This window comes from Rissa tridactyla, chromosome 1 (assembly GCF_028500815.1).
Source record: "Rissa tridactyla isolate bRisTri1 chromosome 1, bRisTri1.patW.cur.20221130, whole genome shotgun sequence".
NCBI lineage: Eukaryota > Metazoa > Chordata > Aves > Charadriiformes > Laridae > Rissa > Rissa tridactyla.
In genome coordinates, this window is record NC_071466.1 from 73,828,616 (window position 1) to 73,848,221 (window position 19,606).

At 41.5% G+C, this 19,606-nt stretch overlaps 1 protein-coding gene across 11 annotated transcripts in view; it reads left to right on the plus strand.

Annotated features, from left to right (window-relative positions):
* The first annotated feature begins 1,595 nt into the window (after positions 1 to 1,595).
* REV1 (REV1 DNA directed polymerase) overlaps positions 1,596 to 19,606 on the plus strand; it is a 63,872-nt gene continuing 45,861 nt past the window's right edge. For 7 of the 11 annotated variants that reach the window (XR_008464474.1, XR_008464476.1, XM_054188480.1 and 4 more), the window contains exons 1-5: positions 1,596 to 1,824; positions 2,615 to 2,875; positions 15,715 to 15,781; positions 16,598 to 16,730; positions 18,065 to 18,233. Coding sequence is in view for 5 of the 11 variants with exons in the window: in XM_054188480.1 (XP_054044455.1) it covers positions 15,725 to 15,781; positions 16,598 to 16,730; positions 18,065 to 18,233 (359 nt within the window). In the remaining 6 variants the exon portion in view is untranslated. Of the gene's footprint in view, positions 1,825 to 2,614; positions 2,876 to 15,714; positions 15,782 to 16,597; positions 16,731 to 18,064; positions 18,234 to 19,606 lie in introns of those variants that run through there. The other 4 variants (XR_008464477.1, XR_008464475.1, XR_008464478.1 and 1 more) reach the window with 4 other exon arrangements.

Below are 19,606 nucleotides of genomic sequence, written 5' to 3' on the forward strand. Positions count from 1 at the left end.
GGGCTATTTTCTATTTATAAAACAAAATTGCACATAACAGAACAGGTAACTCAGTAACAAACAAGCTTTCTGTAAGTAGCACAACTGATAAGGCCTCGTTTCCTAAGGATTAGTGTCTTATTTCCCCTACATTCCCATACCACAATAACGCCCGCTTTCCTATACAAGGATCCCCACATACCCTACGTCTTCCCCAAAACTGGTCTTTCCTTCTTCCCAGCCTGCCCACAGACACACTTCACAGCATCCCCGGTGCTCTCCCATGAGCTGTAACCCAGGAAGAACTGGAGAAGGGCCCACGCATGCTGTGACTGGTTTGGCACGGGAGCGCGCTGGCTGGCGCTAGAAAGCTCAGCCAGTAAGTTACCTTGGGCCCTCACACCACCTCACTGCTGCTTTCTAATGAAACTCGTAAAGCTTCCTATTGCTGAGGCTGAGATCCCTTCGTCAAACTGGGCTGAAATGGCCACCAGATTTGAAAGTTACCAGGGAAGAGTGGGTAGCACCGCTGCACTTCTTTTAGAAACCTGGCTAATTAAAAATGCAGAATCGCAGGCAAGGAGCCAACGGGCATTCTTCCCTTACCCTGGCAGTGAGGGGCACAAGCAGGCCTTCTTCCTGCGGGAAAAATCCCTTCTACTGGGAGGTTGGCGAGGCCCAGACCTGGCTCAGCCCCACTTCAGCCGGGGCAGGGGCAGGGTCGGGGCTGGGCCATGACCCACCCCCGCCGACCCCCCATCCCCTCCAAGGGCACCGCTGGGGCGGTGAACACTGCAGCGTCAGCCTAGCGCTGGCCCGGCAGCGGCTCGGGGAGCGGACCCCGCCAGAAGAGCCGCCGCCACGACCCAGCTCGGGCCTCCGCCGAACGGCGGCCGCGGGAGCGACAACGGCGGGCGAAAGCGGAGGGGGAGCACCAGCCCGGCCCAAGGCAGGCCGGCCGGGTGTGCCTGTGCCGGGGGCAGCGGACCTGCTAGCCCCCGCCCCGCGGGCCGTCCGCCCTGACCGGGTCCTGCCCGCCGCCTGCCGCGCTTACGGGAGACGCGGCCGCACTGCGGGAAGGCGGGCGAGCGCGCTCGCCTCCGCCGGCCGCTCAGCCAGCCGACGGCTTCCTGCGGCCCCCTGAAGCGGGAGGGCCGGGCTAACCCTCGGCACAACGATCCTCTCCGCCCCCGTCCCGTCCCTGTGTGAAAACGCCGGCCCGCCCCGCCGCTGCAGCAGCAGCAGAACCCGCATCCCCCCACCGGGCCCGCTTCCTGCGGCGCACCCCTCGGACCGCCAGGGGGCGCCGCCGCCCCGCGCCCTCCGCAGCCCACCCAAGGCGGAGCGGCTCGCGAGCCGCTCGCGCCGTGCCCCGCCCCGCCCGTCACGTGGCCGGGGTGAGCCGCTTCCCCGGCCCTCTCGGCAGCGCCGCCGCCGCGCGCGACTTTCCGCGGGGCGCCGACCGCTAGGGGGCGCCCCAGGGGCGCGCGCGCGCCGCTTGTTGACCGAGCGGCGGTTGGTGGCGCGAGACTCTCGTGACGCGCTCGCAGGAAGGGCGGGGGGGGGGGGGAGAGGGGGAGGGGCTGGCTGCTGGGGACACCGAGAGGGGGAGGAGAAGGAGGGGGGAGAGAAGGGAGGAAGGAAGGAAGGAAGGAGGGAAAGGGAAGGAGGGAGGGAGGGAGAGAGAGCGAGAGCGCGGCCGGCGCTGAGAGCTGAGGAGGAGGAAGGCGGGCAGGAGGCGGTGGTTGCCTGCGTCCGTACCGGGGGGGGAGCCGCCATGTGAAACACCCCCCCCTCCCCCCACGGCCCAGCAGGGCGGAATGTGCGCCTGGGACGCGACGAAAGGTGAGCGACGGCGGGGGGCTGCCGGAGCAGGCGCCTTCCCCCTCACGGCGCGACACCTTCCCCTTCCCCCATGGCCGCCCGGCGCTAGCGAGCGCGCCCCCGTGCGGGGGGCGGCTCGGGGTGGGGGGGCGAAGGAAGGAGCAGCCTGAGGCGGGGCGGCGGGGCCGGCGGCTCCTGCCCGGGGCCCGCGGCCCCTCCCAGGGCCCGCGGCCTGGCCCTGCGCCGCAGCCCTTCCCCGGCGCGGGGGCTCGGCGGGTCTCGGGGAGGGGAGTGGGGGGGAAGGGGAGAGGGAGGGTGGTGCGCAGGGTTATGTAACCGGCGCGGGGGGCTGGCGCGTGGGGGGTGGGGGCCGGGCCCCTCGGGCGGGCGCGCGCCGGCGGGCGGGCGCGAGTGCGCGCGCGCCCCGCAACTTGGCGCGGGTGTGCCAGGTATGTGCGTGTCTGGGTCAGCCCGGCCTTCACTGTTCCCCCCCGCGTCGCCCGGCCGCCGCACCGCTGCGTGCGTACGTCTGTCTGTCAGTCAGTCAGTCAGTCACATGGGGCCTTCGCCGCAGACACAACACGGCTCCCCAGGCAGAGCCGGAGCGGTGCCGCCGGTGCGTTGCCAGCCAAGGGGTCATTGCAGGGAAATGGGTTGGAGGAGGAGGAGGAGGAGGAGGGAGGGAAGCCCAAGCCCTGGTGCAGCCTTGCCCACTTTGGCACGCCGCGGGGCTGGGCTGTAGCAGCGTGTACCAAAAAAACCCTGCGGTTTTCCATCGTGTTTGTCACAACTTGTATTTGCTGAGCAATAGTGGCGGGTATAACCCGTGTGCGGGGAGGAGGAGGACCTGTGCGTGATAAGCGAGCCTGTGCGTACAAACACCGAGGGATGAATGCGATCGACGATGCTGCTTCGCCTCTTCCCCATCGAATGTTGATGCGTTTTGCTGTATATTTACCATTGGTTTGACCTGCGATACTGAGCAAAAAGCCCCTGATGGGAGATGCACGGTAATAGCGTGTTAACCTTAAGAAGGAAGAGAAAGATAATATCACAAGCACGCAATTTTTTGGTAAGAAACGCGTGTGTTGTATGCTGTAGTATTCTATTATTTCTGATGCTTTAAAATCAAAGTCCTCGGAATGACAGGGCTGTGAATACTCTGCTTGTGTTAATGAGAGATTTTCTTCATGAAAAGCCAAGTTGATGTGTGTTCTGCATCTTGATTTAAAATCCAAGTCCAATCTCAAATCTGATGCTGTAGCCCAAAGAAGCAAAAACAAGGGATTGTAATTTTACAGTCTGAATTTTTTATTCATTTAGATGCTATTGTTGCTCAGATAGAAATGTTTTAAACACTTGCCTAATTACCATTAGTTGCAAGAGGTTATAGTTAAAATTTATTTCTGGGATAGTTCTGTCTTACTGTTTATGACATTTAACACAGAAACCTAGATCTCTGACAAATTCTTTGCCATCTTATTTCAAGCGTGTAGCTATTACCCATTCCCACCATATTGGTCTTTCCACTTCTTCCACTGGACAAGGTACCAAATCCCTGTTAGTAAATAATCCCAAGCTGTCAGACTGGAGGTCATTGGTAGGACAGTATTAGTAGAGGCACAGTGCAGACACCTGCCTTGTGACTCCCTGATGTTTAACTACTTGAATATAGATGGTTTTAAAAGTAAAGCTCTAATAGAAAAAATACATTAGCATATTTCAGCCCTTGATAGTAAACTGGTTGTACATTTTTTTGTGTACAGTATACGTGTCTTCAGTACATTATTCAGCCATTGGCCTTTCAAACGTAGCACCAGTGCATCTTTCTGGATAGCATGTATGTACTCTTCCTTAGTCACAGCCTGTTCTGATGCAGTGATAGTGTGTTGGAACCGAGTGCTGGTTTTGATTAGTCTTTTCTGATCTCTTGACCCAGATGTCTTTTTATAAAGAAGTTTCATGGCAAATTTTCCATGTTTCTATCATCCCCTTTCAGGTACTAGAGAGATTTTAAAAAAGTAAGAATGATTCAAACACAGAAACCTGGATTTGAGTAGGTAGAAAAAAAATAGTATGATTACACAGACTTTTTTTTTTTTTTTAATAAATCAGTTGTTCAGGACAAACAGGAAAAGAATGGCTTGCCTGACCCTGACGTTTCCCCATTTAATTTGTTAGCTAATGTTTTTATTTCATGAAGAGAAATTTTTTTTGTATTGAATATTTTTCTGTTTTAATTAAAGGTGTATATTATCACTGAGATCTCTGTCAGCTCTTAGCAACATCTTTGGCTGGTATAGATATAACAAGGGAGCTAAATACCCAAATGTTGAAACCCTCCCTCAAGAATACAGTGTAGATTAATTTGGTGATAGTGTTTACCTAAGCACAGCGAAATGAGGAAAAACTGGAAGCAAATAGAAAGGAGAGTGGGCATAGAGTTACAAAGAAAGTTGAAAGTAAGGGAGCAAATCTAAATGGATGCAAAAAAGCATGTCTAATATAGTATACTTGTGCAAGTGCCTTTTTTTTTTTTTAAGAGATAAATTTGCCTAATGCTTCTTCCTGAGAGCAGCTTTCTGCTCTGTTGTGGAAACCAGACAGCGTTTTAATTGGAGACACAAATGTTTTTAGGGAGGAGGGCCTCCTATGTCTGTGGTCCCCTGGCTTCTGTATTTCATTTGGAATAACTGGTGCTCGTAAGATAGAAGTCAGAATTAGGAAACCCTTCTTCTTTCTCATTTTTCAGTGGAAGAGAGGTGGATGTGTAGAACGACTTTAAATTCTGGGCAGCGATGATAACTTCCATTCCTGTGGCTTGTATTTTCAAAACTAGCTGAAGGACTGCTGCTGCTGTAGTTAAGGAAATCTGTGACTGTTAAATTAATCTAGAAGATGCTTTTAGTTTGGTATACCCGTAGAAAGGATTGTTTCATCTTCTATATTCTTTGCTGTAAATGCCTAAGCAGACTATGGTCCCTGAAAGTCAGTGTTAGCTTTCAGGGAAAGTAATTATATTTTTGGGAACAGAGCGGGGGACACAGGCCTCTCTTCCTACCTCAAAGCTTCAGGTCTCCCAATTGGCATTCTACCTACTTAATAGTGCTGAAGTTGCTGTTTCAAAATTTAGTTGCTTGCATAAGTAAAGCTTAGCCATATTGTCGTTCACTCTTCTGTGTTGGTTTTGCTTTCTCTTCCTAGCTATTTATAAATACTTTAACCAAATCCCAACGTAAGGAAATTATCGCCTGTAACCTCCTTATTTGGTGTGCTTGATTTCATGCAGACCTTTTCAGCTTCTTGATTTCTAAGCAAATAATCCTGAAAAAGAGAAAGCTAATTTTGCTTAGGAGAAGACACTGCTCAGGTACGTTGCAGAGTCATTCTTGCAAATGCAGGTGAATTGGTTTGAATGCCAAAATGTGAAAGCAGTGCTGAAAATGCGCAGAGTAAGGCTGAGAACTGCTGTAAGCTTTTTCCATATTGACTTAGAGGCTGGCAGTATTCTGGCAGGGTGAGGTATGTGGTATATTTTGGCAGGATTCTGGGGACTGTTGCTAATATTTTTGGTCATGTTCTAGTTGTCAGTGAATATCCAAAGTAAAATAAAGTTCTGTCCACCGTGTCCATGACTTCATCTTTTTGAGGTGACTCAGATCAGCTGTTAGTCCAGAGCATGATGAGTCAGCACCTTGGACAAATGGTTGTACTCACTTACATCACTTTGGAAACCTAGGAACTATTGCTGCTTAAAGGAAGTAATGAAATCGCTGGTAATTTTTAGGAATAGGAAAGCCAATGACCTTGTGGCATGTAAGGTAAATGATTAATGCCGTTTACCAAGTAAAGTAAACATATTTTACCATTTTGTGCTTTTGAATGCAATTCCCAGTTGAAGTAAAGAACTAAATTAATGGTCTGTATTGAAAGGATACTGTTCCTGGTTTCTGAATCTGCCTGTTGTTTTCAGGAAACATTAGAGCATTGGGAAACTGTAGCGAGGGGCTTTTCAGTTACTATTTCCTAGACTTCCATGCTGAAGTTGCATTATTTGGCAAGCAGTTCTGAGAATCCTCTTATAAAACAAACATCGGGGGGGAGGGGTAATGACTCTTCACTCTAATTTCTGGCTGATCAGGAATTTAAAGTTGAAGGGTTTCCCCTCCATAATGATTCCCATAATTTCTACGTCAGTTTTTAACCTAAGTTCTACAAACATTATGTTTGGCTGGGGTAGGCCATTTTTCTTCTGTGGCCTTTTTTTATCAATCTGTCTCCACTAAGTAGCAGTGTAATGCTGTTTTTTCGATGTCAGAGGTACTTAAAATACTAACTTAAAACCACTTCAGGCCAAGAATGCAATTTAGATTTGAGTTCTATTTAGGGATCCTAAAGAATTACAGCATTTCTGTTTTGTCCTAAGAACTTAAAACTATGTTTTTCCAGGAAGACACAGAAACACTGTACTCTGTCTCTTCACTCTCCTCTAAGTCTAGGAGGAAATGAGAATATATTGGAACAGATCAAAAGTTCACCTAGGTAATAGTAAAGAAACATACTGAGATGCTTTGCCTTTATATTCTGAGTTCCTGTAGTTTGTTACCAAGAAAAAAAAAAAAAGAAAAAAAAAAACCCAACCAGAACACAATCTTTAATGGCTTTTTATTGTATTCATGTGTCCAGCCCATGTGGACTTCTAGCATCCTTGGTGTCCTGTGTCAGAGAATCCACGAATAAACTAGGCAACAGATGAAAAAATATTTCCATTTGTTTTGATTTCTCCTTTTACTAGTTTCAGCTGATTCCTCCTAGTCTTGTTGATCAGAGTTGATGATAAAAGTAATATCCATGGACTAACGAAAGATGTAGAAAACTTGAGTAGAAGTTTAAAACTTCAAGGCTAAGCATAGAAGGCATATCTTGTGAAGATTTTACTTCAAAAAAGATTTTGCAGCTTTGAGAGTTTCAAAGGCAAATCCAGAAAAACATTTGGGAACATGACTATGCAATGTCAGTTGGAATTAAGTAATGTCATTCAAAAGCTTCTATGAACAGAAAATCTACATCTGTAATCATCAGTACTTTTGCTAGTAAAGTTACTTGTGTTCTTAGAATTTTGCTGCCATATGTGTTCAGTGCTGCCTGTACGTGAATAGGGAGATGGTCCTCCTTAGTATCTGGCATCAGCTACCACTTGAGATTTGCAAAGTGGATGTCTCGCTGCTTCTTTTTCCGCAAAAAGCCTGGCCTGATCAGAACCTGCTCAGTGTACACCAGTGACGTGGAGTTGAGCATAAAGCACAACTGCCTTGGGCACTTCTGAAAAAAAAAAATAACTTGTAGAGAAGAAGTAGTGCCATCTCATTACATTAGGTAGAGCATTGGCTCAGAGAGCAGATTTGTTTCACATGTGTGCACACACAAACACACATATATACACGCACATGTATACAGAAACATATATATAAAATCAATTAAAAATATTTAGTCTCTTGACAAGATTTCGCCAGTCTGCTGGCCTGAAGTCTAGGGAATCTGGGGAAGCTGAAGGTAGTGTATGTGAGGTTTTCACCGACACAGTTCCTCTGAATTTGGTGTTAAAAAATTCAGAGCATTTACAGATTCCTTGCTTTGATCACCTCATGAAAAATTTCCGGTTATTTATTTTGATCGATTATACCGCTACTTACCTACTTTTTCTGCCTTGTGAAGTTTTTCTTTAGCTTTACAAGGTCACTTCCTTCTGTTGTGCCTAGGAAGTCTTCGGAAGTCCTAAATCATTCAGCAGCAGCAACTCTTTCCATTATTTGGGAGGAGAGGTGATGGTTTACTTATGCTACCTACCGACTGCTTGACCTGCACCTCAGCATAGGTTTCTTGTTTAAGACACAAGTTGTGGGACTGGATTGTCATCAGACTGAGGATTGCACAAACTAAAAACTTCCTAAACAAATTCTTACTGATTTATTAGGTAGAAAAATGAACATCCCACTCTTCCTTCTCAAAGAAAAGAGTAATACAGTTCTCTGTTCTCAAATACTATAGACAGCTGAACATAGGGGCTTAAAGAAAGACTACCCAACTCATACGGTCATCTTGTTTATTGTTTCAGATACTCAAGTCCAAGAGAAAGTTTCCTTTTGGTGGTTTACAGTCCATTCACTGTGTTGCTATTGAGAATCCTAACTCCACAAGCTGTGCTTCTTATTCTGATTTTACTTAATGGATTTTATTCTGGAATCTAGGCATTTAGAAGCTGGCATAAAGATTGTGAGTGTGCCAAGTCCTCTTGAGGTTGAAGCCCCAAAAGAACATAAGTACAGAAGAGCAATAATGAAGCCGATAGCTGAAGTGTGCTGAGACTTGCCAGCGTATTGTGGCAATAAGTATGGTTATATCAAACAGGTGATATTTGAACTAAAAAGTGAATTGAGCTACGTGGTTAAATATAACAATGAAAATTTAGGAAGAAGAGCCACTCATCACTGAGGAACTCTGAAGGAGGCAAGGGGAAACTTTGCCAAAAAATGCAGAAATGTTGAAACTGAAGCCAGAGTCTTTTGTGAGCAGAAGAAGAATTCAACCAAGTTAAACCACTATTTGTGACAAGCTCTAAATGGACTGTAGCTGCTACTGAGTGTTATTCCTAGAGGGGAATGAAACATTGACAGTTGGTCTCAAATTGAATCTGGCTTGCTATTTTTCAAAGAACTAACCATCTCAAATGCCATGTATAAAAGCAAAAAGAGTATCTTCTTGAAAACAGATTGCTCAAAGTTGGTGCAGACTGTGCAGTGATGCTGTTTTCTGTACCTCGTGCTCATGGTTCCTTAAGTTGTGACAATTAAAACAATTGTCTGTCCCAGACTCCATGTCAGTTGTGAAAAGGTCTAAACACTTTTGTCCTGAACAGCTGTCATATAAATGGTCGCCTGCTGTACAACTGCTTTAGGTCATTGTGATGATTCACCAGCAAAAGAAATTTATATCTAAGTTGTTACTTGTATGTAAAGTCCTTGATGTTAACGTAAACTGATGCGAAATAAAGACCATTTTGAGTTGCAAAAATAGTCAGTTTGGAAACTGTATTAGTTGAGCAAAGAGTTCCTGTGTCTTTCTGGGGGAGTGATTGAACTGAAGTTCAGAGTAGCATTTCTTTGCTGTCAAGCTCGAATGAAAGTATGCATGGAACACAGAATAGTCATCTACACATAAGGAGTTGATTCTAAAGGACTTGGATTCTTCCATGCTTTATGTGGGTCCTATGGTATTTCACCTTTCTAGCAAATGCCATGGATGTGCATATTTTAGAAGAATACTATTTCTGAATTTCTCACACGCACTTACAGGTTTGTGTATAATATTTAATTTGCCCAGGATTTTAATGATTGTTGTTTCCTAATTTATACTCTTAGGTTTACTCACAGAAGACGGGTGTTGTGTTGAGTGTTTTTGGGGACAGACTTTTTCAAGTGTCCTTCAGCTAATTTCATTTCTGTTGCTTTAAAATATCATCAAAGATTGAACTGCAAAACAGAACTTGCTGGTTGACCCTGTAAAATCAGGTGCTTGTAGTTAAAAGTAATTATCCTATGGGCACATGTGGCCTAAGATGGGGGGCTGTTTGATTGTAACTTTATCTGAAAACTCTTACCCTATGGAAAAGATGAAGTAGCCTACCCCTCTTGTTTATTGGGGGGGAGGGGAGGGGGACGGGACCATAAGCAGGGCCAGTTAGTGACGAATAACTAGCTCATTGCAGCTCTGTATCCATATTTACACCACAGCTAGTTGGTTATAGCCGTGACCCTGAAAGTCAGTTTCTACAAATGGCTAAGATAATCTTAAGATCTGACTGGTAATGAAAGGAATGGTCCCATACATTCTTTTTTTTTCTGGCCTGTCTGCTTTTTTTGGCTTTGTCTGCTGCTTTTGTGAGTCAGTTCAGCTTGCTGAACTGGCAGGAAACTAACCCATAAAATTATGGCAATTTTCTGTTGACTTAGTGAGCTGAATTGCACATAGCATCAGTATGAATATGGGGGTCATGTGAGTTCGGAGGTAGTGCAGAGGTTGGGAGGAAGGGATAAAGCCTGTGAGTGAGGCTGGCTGAGGTTGAAGAGCAGAACCATCCCTTTTGGTGGCAGTCAGCCATCACATTTACTCAACCATCTTATGAAACTTCACCCTGAGAGGTTTTTTCCCACCTAGAATAAAATTCAGTTGCTTTGCAACATACTAATTAGTTCATTTTAATATGGAATAGCGTTAACTCTGAAGTGTGTAAAATCACAGGAATTTAAAAATACAGTATCTTTAAAAAAGTTTTGAACTATCTTTTTATTTTTAAGTTCTTTTGCTGGGTTCTGAGCTTTTCAATACGTGGTAGAAAAAGGCTTTAGACACTGTAGCAGCAGCTCTTTTCCAGAAGACTCAGCCAAGGTCTCTTGTGCTGAGAAATGTGTAAACACGTAAGACAGTTCTTTCCTCAAAGAGCTTACAGACTGGTGCCCAGTAGGGCAGTGAGTTTCATGTGGGAGCTGGAATGTAGATTCATGAAACTCAAACAGGCCACAAAATACCCACTTCATGGAAACAACTTTTAAGCCCTGCTGAGCTGGGATGGATTCAATCTACAGTTCAAGCAAAAGATTCTGATACTCATTAGCAGTGGCCCAAGATACCATACTTCTGTTAGCAGTAGAGTTACACCTTCAAGAATAAGACTTGTGGTGTTTGAATATGGTAATTAAATCAAGTTCTTCTGCATTACAGGACATTGAGGGTTGTTCGTTCTGGTCAGAAATGCAAAATAGCTGCTACAATGTGTTACACTTTCACTCAGCTTTCAGTTACCTGAAATTGGATTGTCTAGATTAGAAGTGATTTGTGCCATGTATTTAGACAGAAGTTTGGCAGGGTTTTTTGTTGAGTCACAGTGCAGCCTCATTTTGTCTATGGATATAGTTCATATGCTTTCCTGTTGTATAGAGCCATAAAGTGTATATTCTGCCAGATTCGAGTTGGCTACTTGAAGAGGCGGCAGAAATGTTTCTGCACCGTATACCTGATAAAGGAGATGCTGAAGAGTATGGAAGAGACAACTCAAGTTTGGGCAGGACTACTACTGACCCTGGAATTAAAAAAACCCACAAGGATCCATGTTCACTTCTTACAGAGTCATTGAGATACGAATTTCATGCTCCCAAGCATTTTTCCCCATAATACCTGTGGTTTTGGTCCATGTTTGTCTGTTATCTGTGTTATCCCAACTGCCCAAGATAATGGAAAGCCACTTGCCTTACAAACACACCTTCCTGTATTTAAAGTATTTTAAAGAAATAACTGTCCTGCATCAGACTGTGTGTAACAGGTGAGATTAAAACAAATATTAACATCAACATTCACATGTACATTCCTTGTTTTGCCATCTGAAATCTCAGTTGCTGTGCAGCTCTTTTATACACACAGACATGTTTATAGAATTCATAAAATGTAGACTTAACATTTCATTACCTGATCTGTAGGCTCTGATTATCTGTCTTTAATAATAGGATTAAGTGTTTGCAGATTGCGATGTATAATGCCAGGCCTATGAAGCAGTGTTACATATCTTTTTCCTAGTGGACTGTATTGAGTATTTCTGAGCTGCCAGTCATGTACAAAGCATCGGAACTCTTAGTTTCTCTTCAATTTTTAAAAGGATCGCCCAATAGAAATTTGAATTTTAGTTAAAGAACCTTATTTCGTAGAACAGTAAGATTTTACCATTTGAATGTGGTCTAGAAAGAGATGCAGGGACAAATTATGTTAATTTTGGTCACTAGAGTTCTTACTTTTTTTTTTTCCCCTTGAAATGTTGTTTCTCTTGCACTAAAAACTTGGATTCTGTTCCTAGGAATGCTATTTCTACCTCTACAGGCTTTTGTGCAGTTCAGGGTTTGTTGGGATTTTTTTTTAATTATTGCAGAAGATTTCTTTGTGTTCAGAGGTCCAGAGTATGAGCATTTCGATGTATTTAAAAAGCTTTTCTCTGGGTGAAGGGTCACTTTATAGCTTGTCCTTCAGGCTCTAGAGATATCCTGAAAACTAGTAACTATAGTGGTTCACTTTCCCTGAGTCACTGTTCATTAGTGCTCTTGAATTTGTGAAAAAAAGAGAAGACTGTTCTGAAACAAGTTGGATACTATAATCATAAGAAAGATGAACTTTTGTCTGAAATTGGCGTGCTTGTGATGGGTGTTTAAGTCCCCTGTCTTGATTTCCTCCCCCCCTCTCTGGCCCTACTTCAAGGGTTCTTTACAAAGCATTTCTCTTTCTCATCCCTTCACCATGATTCCTATAGAGTGTCATATCATCCTTATATTTCTTATTTCATGAATCAGTGAGCATGTTTCAAATCTTGCTTAACTTCTCCTCTGATTTAATATATCCTGTGCAAGATGTCTCTCATGCTCGTTTCTTCCTTAGGTTTCAGTAAGGCAGCTATAGAGGTTATCTTCCTTCTCAAGGAAAAATTCGCACTGTAAACACAATTCTTTAGAAGCGGGGATTCTCCTTAGTCCAGAAACCTCGGTTCATCATGCAGTTCCTGGAACTACAAAGGGAGAAATTAGTCTCCCAGGTTTTTCATATCAGCATTACGAAAATAATCCATGGCTCTCAAGACTTGAGCCAGAGGCATCTAGTAATCACTGAAGTACCATCTTCCTAACTTGTGTGTTTAGAATTTAAGTGGACTGTCTGAGTCAAAAATCACATCTGCCAAGGAAATAGTAAATCATTATCGGATGTTGTAAGTAGGCATTACAGACTAGCTTCTCTAGTTTTGCAGGCTCTGGGAAGACAACTTTTGAGCAGTTGATATGTTGTGGTTTTAACACACTAACCTAAAGTAGTTTTGGTTTTCTGATACCTAGTTCTAATCAAACTAAGGCACATACCCATGATTCTGATTTTGGTTGGCCCCACTGTTTGTGGTGTTGTGATCTAGTGGCTTTTAGACTAGAAATCTTTCTTCCTCACATCCCTGTACCCTGAATAAAAACTAAACGTGTTTCAAGGTTTCAGAAAAGCTTACCCTCATAAAGGCAGTTCTCCAGTTTTTCAGGCATTAGGTATTTTAGTTTAAGCAAGAAGTTGTCTATATAGAAGTCAGAGTAACTACCAGTCAAATCCAATCTTCTCAAGAACTTGGAATAAAAAACATCTTTCTTAGACTGTTCTTGTTGTGACTCATACTGTGCTTTTCATACAGTCTTGCAAGGTTGGTTTTTTTTTTCAGAGTAAGAGTTTCTTTTCATATGAGATTTTCTTTTTGATAGACTTAGAAACATAGAACAGTCTGGATTGGAAGGGATCTCAAAAGATTGTCCAGTCCAACCTTTCATGGGTGGGGAAGCCTAGATGAGATTATCTAGCACCCAGTCCAATTGCAGTTTGAAAACCTCCATTGATGAGGGCTCTACCATGTCACTGGGGAGGTTGTTCCAGTGATTAATTGTTCTCATTGTAAAAAATTTCTTTCTTATCTCAAGATGAAACCTCTCCTGGTGCAACTTGTACCTGTTGCCTCTTGTCCTCTTTATGTGGCTCCTTGTGAAGAGAGAGCCTCTGTCCTTTTTGTAGCCACCCTTAAAGACTTTGTTATCCTCTATTAAGAAGGAGAAAGGGTAATCAATAGTTAAAATTCTGTTCTCTCTTTGATACCTATAATATCTAAAACCACCAGATGATGTTTTCATTACTTTTTTTTTCTTGAACTTATATTTTTCTGTTTTCTCCAAGAACTTCTTTGCCAGAAGTGGTAGTTTTGAATTACAGTTGACTTCAGCTGATGGAAAAATACATAGTTTCCATGTGAAAGAAATCATCTAACCATTTCTAGTATGTATTGTCCCCTACAGGAAAAAAGTCAGTTTTGTATTTCATGTGGTCATCTAGCTCATCTCCTCTCATTTTTCGCACTGCTCCTTAAGAGTTCTGTGGTATCTATTAGACATAATCCAAACCACTAAAAATTAATTTCATAAAGCCCAATGTCCTGGAAATTGGTCTCTGGGTAAGAAATGCAGGTACCTAGAGTGAAAATACAACATCCTGAGCAGGGGGTTGCTTTGTTTTGGTTGTTGTTGTAGAGCTTGTCTCCTTGACATGTGATTAATCTTCAAATGTGTGTAGGTTTTGTATCAAATATGTATCAAACAGCAAATATAAGAAGAATAGAATCAGGTGCATCATGATCGTCCTGTGTTTGCAGAGGTCCTGAAACATACAACTGAAGCTTGTCTTTCCAAGGTAGTTATACCTGCTTTGACTAGAATTCTCTGGTTGCCTAATTTGGCATATTTGCGGTATTCCATGAAAATGACCATATTTATGAAAACTTCCCTGCAGCTGTATCTTGTTCTGCAATCAAACTGGCCTACAATCCAGGGTGGTTTAACAGGATTTCAGAGTATGCCTGCATGATAGCTGTAGAACAAGAGGGATTTGAGACAAAAGCTGGAATTCAACTTTCAGCCAGGTTCAGAGGAAACAAAATTTCAGTGTGATAAATGAGGCAGTCTCCAGAACAGTGCAGTAGAAGAATAGAAAAATGACCAAAATGCATTGTTTACTCCATCCACAGCTGTATGCGTTTTCTGGTAGGCTGGAGACTGAGTGAAGCTTCTGTGCTCCATTACTGGACGATGCTATGGATAGTCCAGGGAATATGTGTCTTCTCAAAAGCAGACAAGGATGAAAACAACAGTTCACTTCCTTCTGTGAATTAACTGTAGTTTTGTGCATTTTTATGGAGGATAAAGGAATAGAAATTAGGTAATTCATAAAATAAAGGTGACTGGCTTAAATCTTCTTCCTTTTAGTTTCAGAGTCCTGTCCTCACACTCTTAAGAGCTGATAGCCCTAAAAGACAGAACAGTGTTTTTATTTAGGGAACTGGTTAGAGTAGAAAGTGAAAGATGTAATAGCAGGCAGTGACCTCATGATCTTATTACATCATTAATCAATATTTTAAAATCATTGTTACAACTATAGTTAATGTGAATCACTTGGGTGCAGTGAACAGCTGGCCACAGTTCAAAACATTTCTTTTTCTCTCCACCAGTTCTGTCCTAGCCAAATAATAGCTCATCTGGGGACACTGCTATGTACGGCTCATGGTCCAGGGATAATTGTCTTGCATAAAGGAAAACTGCAGTTTGGCTGGTTGGGTATATTTGTTTATTATTAGGCAATACAAACAAACAAAAAAGAAAAACTCAAATCACAAATCTAGCTATAGATCATACTAGGTCATTTAAACAACTAGCTTTTCATTGAACATAAGATGCCTTTGGTGGTTTTGCTTTTATGTGATGTATGGCATTGGAGCAACAAGTGTTTGGACATTTTATGATTAGCTGTAAATCCATTCATGAAATTAATCCAGTCTCTAGTACCAGGAGATGTTTGCCTGCATCCTGCCGTATAGATAGTATCAAATAAGAAATAAAAGATTGTTCCTGACTCGGGCAATATTTTGCATGAACAGTAGCAATTGTATTTAAGAACCTTTTATTACTCCTTTTTGTAGGAGATGTATGATGAACAGGAAGAATTTAATAAATTGTAACGGAAACTGAACATTGTAATGAGTTTTTTGTGTTCTGTGTGAACAGAAAAAAATGTGCATGTGTGGTGTTTGGTACATAACAGGAGCTACAGTGTGCATTACTACAAAACTGAGCGACTGGGTTTTTATTTTTCATTTCTAGGTTAACTGTATAACTCATATACTTCAGTGAGGCCCTTTGAAAAATGTAATCTTTGTGATAATCTGTAGATGGTCTGTAATGTATCATTGAAATGCCACTGATGATGTTACTAAACATTTAATTGATCAAGCCTTTTTCTTCTATGCAGAAACTTCAGTATGAGGCAGGGTGGATGGCGGAAACGGGCTGGCGAGGGCGATGGCTGGGGAATATGGGTATGTTCAAAACCAAGTGGCTTTTTTGTTGTGGTTTATTTTTTTTATAGAGGTAGATGGCACTGTGGTTAAAAAGGGCTTACAATTTTGTTATATATGCTAAAGGCATGCTATACATTAACCCTTCTGCTTCATTTGAAAACACATAATTAAGTTCAAAAGACAAAAAGATGTTTTTAAAATTACCCAGTATTTAAGTCTTTGTTCACTAAGTTGCATTATTAATATGTGCAGACCCTTGAATAGCTTTACATCACCATTCAAAAACTAAACTAAATAGTTTTAAAAATATTTATAGTTGTCTCCAGTACATTCTATGTAGCCAGACAAGCAATAACTGAGGTGCCTAATTTACATAAATATTTACGATACTACTGTCTCATGTATATTTAAGAACTGGAAATACGTGGACTTTAATTAATATTCTCTACATTGTTTCTTTAGGCAATGAGCCTCCAATTTAGCATCGAAACTTGCATCATTCCCTTATTTCTTTCTTCTTCTTTCTTTTTATTCTGTAAGAATTTTTATATAGATAGAATCTTTTTCTTATAGAATAAGATAAAAGAAGTATGAAATAAGTCTTGCCATGTTGGTAACAAGATGCAGTTATCTTGTACATAAGAAATTAGGTTGGGGGATTTGCTATTTTTTATTTGGAAGAAGAGTATGTCTTTTGTACGTCAACCAAAATCAATTTGAAGGAATGCTGCTTACCTTTCCAGTCTTATAATTGACCGGTTTCTCTCGGTAAACTTCAGAAAATAAGACTAACATCATGAGTTTTGTTTTGTTTTGTTTTAACTTAAAAACTAGGGTGGGTACATGTCAGCAAAGGTTAAGAAATTGGAGGATCAATTCCGGTCAGATTCAGCCATACAGCACCAGAGGGATGGAAATTCATCAAGTATCTTCAGTGGAGTCGCCATCTATGTCAATGGCTTTACAGGTGAAGCTTTTATTTTTTGAAGGATCTGTTCTGTTTTGTTCTAGAGTCTGTTTACCATCCTAAATGGAGTACAGAACTGTAAAACACATGAGTTTGCAGCTAAGTAAATAAATGGCAATTACTGTATATGTTTTGTATATTATGTTCCTTTGTATTTCATGATCAAGGTTTTAAATATAAAATCAGATTTAGGTTCTGAATATAAGTATTAGTTCACTATATCATTTACATGAATGGTCACTGATACAAATAGTAAAGTTTTCCACTTTTCCATGGTCTTTTTATTTGAAATGAAACCTTTTAACTTCCTCCGTACTCCTACATAAATTTTTAATTTTCCAAACTGCTGATGGTTGCATTGGAGTTGGAGTGTATGCATTAATTTTATGTTTGGGTGGATATGTTGGGGTTTTGTTGCTCAGAGTGGCGTAATGCTTGAGGCGGTGAATCCGTTAATAGTGGAAGGACGAACAAGAGAAGAGGTAAGACATACATACGCATTGTCTGCGATGGACTGACAGTGCGTGTTAACTGGAGTAAGATTTTTTAATCTGCTGTACTTACGTTCATATTTCTCCTGGGTTCTGTAAAGCAGCTTAATAACCTTTTTGAAACTTCCCAGAAGCCTTTTTCAGGGACGTATGCCAGGAATGTTGTGATTATTGCGTAACTGATGCATACAGCTTCTGTGATACGGAGCAGTGCTGGCTTGAGCACAGGGCTCAAACGGACTGAAAAAGTTTAAGGTGGACATGTTAAACTATTAATACATCTGAATCAGTTACTTAATACAGGCAGTTTATTTAGTGAGAATCTAGCATTTGTGTATTCTTCAAGGTTCTAGTTCCTAAATACAGTGCCTTTTTTTCCCCACCTCTGTTTGAAAAAGTACCCTTTTTAACGTGATTGAGGGGATAAGATGTTAGTTTTTAAGGTATTCTCTGCTCCCTGTAACAACTGAAGAATAACGTGGTAAGGAATCAGTGAGTTAACTGCTTTAGTAAATCAGGAATTGTATAGTAGGAGTTCTGTGCTGTTACTAAACCCTGTTGATATTAATTCTTTTCTATTATTTCTGGGTATAAACTACTCTCCCAAGCTCTAGTGAGAAGATGAGTGAGTTAATCTAATACTTGATTTTTTTTCTACAGTTTTCTACATTACTTCAGAAATGCTTTTCAGATTTGTTCGCTGAAGAACTAGTAAGGTTTTTCAGGAGAAAAACAATGGTTTGCACTCTTTCTGATCATGGCATCGTATTTCTTAATTAAAGTTGTTTTTCTTGCTGTATTTGCTGACACAAAACAGGAATATTTCTGGTTTTAATTTTATAGATCCCTCAGCTGATGAATTAAGAAGGCTAATGATGTTGCATGGAGGCCAATACCATGTGTATTATTCCAGATCAAAAACAACTCACATCATTGCCACAAATCTTCCAAATGCCAAAATAAAAGAATTGAAAGGAGAAAAAGTAGTTCGGCCAGAGTGGATCATGGAAAGGTAAGTTTAGGTCTATTGCTTTTGCAGATTTCTCCTTTTGGAAAAAAAAGAAGAAAAATCTGGAAAAACAGCTTTATAGAAGATTGCATTTTGAGATTATGGTTTAGTTTAAAATAAATCTACCCTTGCAACAGCTAAGTAAAAATACCACTGTTACATTGAAGATATTCTTCTTGGTGATTGTTTCTTAAGAAACTTCACTAAGGACATTCAGAAAGTCTCAGGCATATCAGGAAACTGAACATTATCCTGTTGATTACATTGAATATCCAATTAATTGACCACCCTTCATCTCAGTATGTTTAAATAAGTACCAGGTGATTGTTTTTTAACCTCTTGCCTTGTGCATTTCATTTCGTCTGTAAATAATGACTGTAAATTGAAAATCATTTTCATAAAATTGAAATTAATCCATCTAAATATTTATCATGTTGTGACTTTGTCACAAAACAAAAACAAAATGAAAGAAAAACCGCAGAAGTTTTATTTACAAAGAATTTACATTCTTTGGTTCCTCCATGCACTGGAATATATAGTATCAACTGAAGTTGTCCTCAGGTCCTTGAAAAAGATGATAACCGGGCTGAGAGAAGTTAGTCTGGCTTTCTTCTATTTTCTTCTATCTGAGGAACCCCTGGGAAATAGAACAGGCAGGAATATGTTCTGGAAATGATTCTGTCAGTGTCATGCTATTCTTAACTAGCCTCTTTCCTAGATGACCAGCAGAATCAGGCAAGGAACTTTTCTGTATACATGCTTGTAAAATCCGATTTGCAGTTCCTATTTTCAGTTTGCTGATTCTCAGTCCTTTGGATTCAGCTGTTTCATGTCATGTATGGTTAAGGTAAATTTTTTTAACTTTAGTCAGAAACACTTGAAAAAGACTTTTGCTACATTTTTAAAACAGTTTTAGGGCTTCTCCCATGAGTTTAAGGACTCGGAAAAGTGGTGATAGGTGTGTTTTTATTTTAAGGGTGTAGCTGTTTTCATTGGTGCTGTTAAAGCTTGTTATGATTTTAACCAAGTTGGAGAAATCAATTTGTATACATTCGGTAGAGAACTGCTAGAACCTAACATATGACATCTCCTAAAGTTTTCCTTATGATGTCTTGTGTTTAGGTTCTGCATCTCCTGGTTCTGGAAGGTTGTACTGTAAAATAAGTCAGAAGAACTGAGTATAAACAGACACATGGGGTTGGCCACAAGGAGATAGGGAACTCATTGTCTCAGTAGAACAGGGGTCATGTCAGAATCTGGAATAAAAGCTAATTTCACAACAATCTCTCATTTTTCCCTTCCTCTCAACAGTATTGAAGAACGTTCATTGGTTAAATACTCTATCTCTGTGTATGGAATAACAAATTATGTTCTCC